The sequence below is a fragment of the Emiliania huxleyi genome (assembly GCF_000372725.1).
Source record: "Emiliania huxleyi CCMP1516 unplaced genomic scaffold EMIHUscaffold_281, whole genome shotgun sequence".
Classification (NCBI taxonomy): Eukaryota; Haptophyta; order Isochrysidales; family Noelaerhabdaceae; genus Emiliania; species Emiliania huxleyi.
Genome location: NW_005199916.1, coordinates 27,611 through 30,508, shown reverse-complemented (window position 1 = coordinate 30,508; position 2,898 = coordinate 27,611). Strand labels below are relative to the sequence as shown.

The 2,898-nt window shown below is 68.1% G+C and overlaps 2 protein-coding genes across 2 annotated transcripts; one reads left to right on the top strand and one right to left on the bottom strand.

The window, feature by feature from the left end:
• Window positions 1-467: 467 nt before the first annotated feature.
• On the bottom strand, window positions 468-1,253 carry EMIHUDRAFT_239043 (hypothetical protein; the record flags this gene model as incomplete). The annotated part of the gene is made up of 3 exons (XM_005776180.1): window positions 468-569; window positions 820-988; window positions 1,060-1,253. The coding sequence occupies 3 exons, from the start codon at window positions 1,251-1,253 to the stop codon at window positions 468-470; spliced, it is 465 nt and encodes a 154-aa protein (XP_005776237.1).
• A 153-nt stretch (window positions 1,254-1,406) lies between these two features.
• EMIHUDRAFT_239042 (hypothetical protein) lies at window positions 1,407-2,534 on the top strand (the record flags this gene model as incomplete). Its single annotated transcript, XM_005776179.1, has 3 exons — window positions 1,407-2,062; window positions 2,187-2,277; window positions 2,460-2,534. 3 exons carry the CDS (start codon window positions 1,407-1,409, stop codon window positions 2,532-2,534), a joined length of 822 nt encoding a protein of 273 aa, XP_005776236.1.
• Between the last annotated feature and the right edge of the window lie 364 nt (window positions 2,535-2,898).

Sequence of the window (2,898 nt, the reverse complement as noted above, 5' to 3'; positions counted from 1 at the left end):
GGGTGGGCCCCGTGGGAGGTCATGAGCGATCGCCTGCTGGTGCATACCCAAGGGCGAACGTCCAGCTGGGAAAACAAGATCGCACTGGAATACAAGAACCTGTGGTGGGTGTCACGCTGCGGGACGCGGTGGCAGTGCGCTGGCTCCGGGCCTCCTCCGACAAGTGGCACGGCGAGGACCCGCCTCGTCACGTCGCGCCGCTCCAGGAAGAGATCGACAAGTACCGGCAGGGGTACGAGATCGAGCGCATCGTCGACGTCCGCGAGTCCGGAGCGCCGAACGAGCTGGAATACCTCGTGCAATGGAAGGGCTTCCCCCTACTGGGGGATACGGACAGGTGGGAACCCGAGCACAGGCTGGCGGAGGGGCTCTCGCCTGGCGAGGCCACACACCTGCGAGACAGCCTTGAACAGGCGCGCACGAGAAAGAGGGAGGACGGGCAGCCGAGTGTCATGCCCCACGGGGCGCTAGCCGAGCTCAGGGCCCACTTCGGAGTGCAGGGGTGGTCGGACCTCCGAGGAGGAGACATCCGTGCGCAGGAGGAGCAGCTCGTGCAAGTAGCGCTGATCCTAGAGCGGAGGGCGGCGAAGGGCTGCGTTCCCGCGCGAGCTCGCAGGGCAGCTGGAGACGCTCAGGGGCGGGAAGTATGCTGCCGCCGCAAAGAGGAGGCTGGTCCCGGCCCCGATCGGGAAGACCCTATATGGGGGGCACCTGCCCGTCGCGACAGAGGAAGGGGCGTGTGCTTCTGCGCCAGCAGCAGTCACGCCGCTCGACCCCAGGGAGCGGATGTGGTTGGAACAGACGGACTCGTCCCCGCACACTCCCGCGAAACGCGAGGTTGATGACGATGACCGGGAGGGGCACGACGACGATGCCGGTACCGAACATCCTCCGGGGAGCGACTGCGACGAGCCAAGCGTGGACAATGGGATGGGAGGAAGGAGATGGCCCATTGAGGACGACAAACGAATCCCGTCGCTCGGCACGCCTGAGCCAAAGGAGGACCGGCGGCTGCGGCGAGAGGCGCAGCGGGGACTGACAGTAGGGACCCCGCCGGACCACTGGACTGAGGCAGCGCGCCGGGCCAGAGCTTGCGTGTGGCCGGGGGATCCGGGCGCCGGGCCGGTGTGGGAGACAGAGGCCAAGCGAGCGCCGAGGCTGGCGAGGCGCGGCACCGGCAGCTCCTGCGCGAGATCGAGTGCGAGGCGGCCCGGCAGGAGGCGGCAGAGGCGAGCCAGCTCGCGCCCTCCCATCCGGCGTGACCACTTCCTGGCTCACCAATTGTGCCGACTCTCGACAAGGCGCGGCAGCTTCGAGGCTACGCGGCGGCGGCGGACGCGGCCCTGCGCGACGCGGAGAGGCGCGAGGCGGCAGCCTGCCTCGACGCATCGCAGAGTGCGACGCTCATGCAGAGGCAAGTCCGCCTCCTGGCAGAGACGCTCGAGAATGCATACCGAAGGCACCTGCGGGAGGCCCAGGAGTCTGCGCTCGTCGCGGCGCGCGAGGAGGTCGGCGCGCCCTCCCAGCGGAGTGCCCGGGGGGAGGAGGCAAGAACCACCAAGGTCCTTGAGGTGGCCTCGCGCGTCTTGCCCGAGCTGCGACGCGCTCGTGCGGAGCTCGACATGGCGCTCTCCGCGCAGAGGAGGCTCGCCGCCAAGGCGGCGCGGACCGAAAAGCGCGCAGCCGAGGCTCAAGCGGCCGCCGCCGCGGCTGTCGAGGCAGCGACCGCGAAGTGTGAGGACGCCGAGGCGGACGTTGCGGCGATGAGGCTGCAGGTGGAGGCTGCACAGGCGGAAGTTGCTCGCTTGCACGAGCGGCAGGAGCACTCGCTGCCGCCGCCACCGAGAACATGCGCGGCGCCAGGAGAGGCCGAGGCAACCCGCCGCCGCTCGCGCGATGGTGGCATCCACCCCACGTCTACCGTGCGGCAAGGGGGCTCGTGCCCGGGCGAGGCTGCGTCGCTCTCACACCTCGCCGAAAGGCTTGGCGGCAACTTCAATGAGATTTGGCGCGCGCCTCCGCCCAGCCAAGGGCAAGGCGACGACCTGCTGATGCGGAGCTGGTCCCAGCCGGCGCTCCCGACTCGGCCGTCCTCTTCCTCGACGCTGGTGTCTCCCCTAGCCGGCAGCCCAACGGCGTCGTGGCGGGCCGAACGACAGGGCAGCGCCGCGCCGCCATGGAGCCAGGGCCGCGACCGAGCGAAAGCTCGGCCGAGCACAACAGCTGGGACAGGGCGTGCTCTCACAGAGCTGGACCGACCAAAGTCCAGAGGCCCTGGTTTTGCGGCACGGCCTGCCACCGCATCCCACGCAGCGTGCAGGGAGCGCCGACTGCGTTCGAGCGCGAGCGGCTCGCTGCAGCACTGGCCCTCCACCCCGAGCCTCCAAAACCCTGTCCGAGGAGGCGGTTGGAAGATGACAACGAGCCGAGGTGCGACCGAACGATTCTTTGTGCCGCAGAGCCCAGCGCTGCTGCTGGGTCGCACTGTGATCGGGGCTGGCACGTGGCCAGCGTTGGCTGAAGCGTGGAGGTAATGCAAAGGGTAAGGTAGGTAAGAAACACCATGTATGTGTTGACCCTCGAGTGTGCGCCGGTGTGTAATACCATCATCTACGCCAGCGTTCCCGTCCCCCAGCGGCCCTCCGCCCTCGCGCCTCGGGGCACACGGCAGTCGAAACTACTAGGCTACTGTAGGGTGCCCACAGGACCCAAAAGAAAATAGCTTTCCGACTCAAAAAGGGACGCACGAGGCAAATCTGATGTGTTGGAGTGTTCCAATAGGAGCGAGGCCTCCTCCGTAGTTGGGGGACCGAGTGACTAGGAAACGAGGGTTCCCCATTGTGTCCCCTTCGCATGCATGCGTGACACTGCACTTGGCGCCGAGCGCCCGCGGCTCAG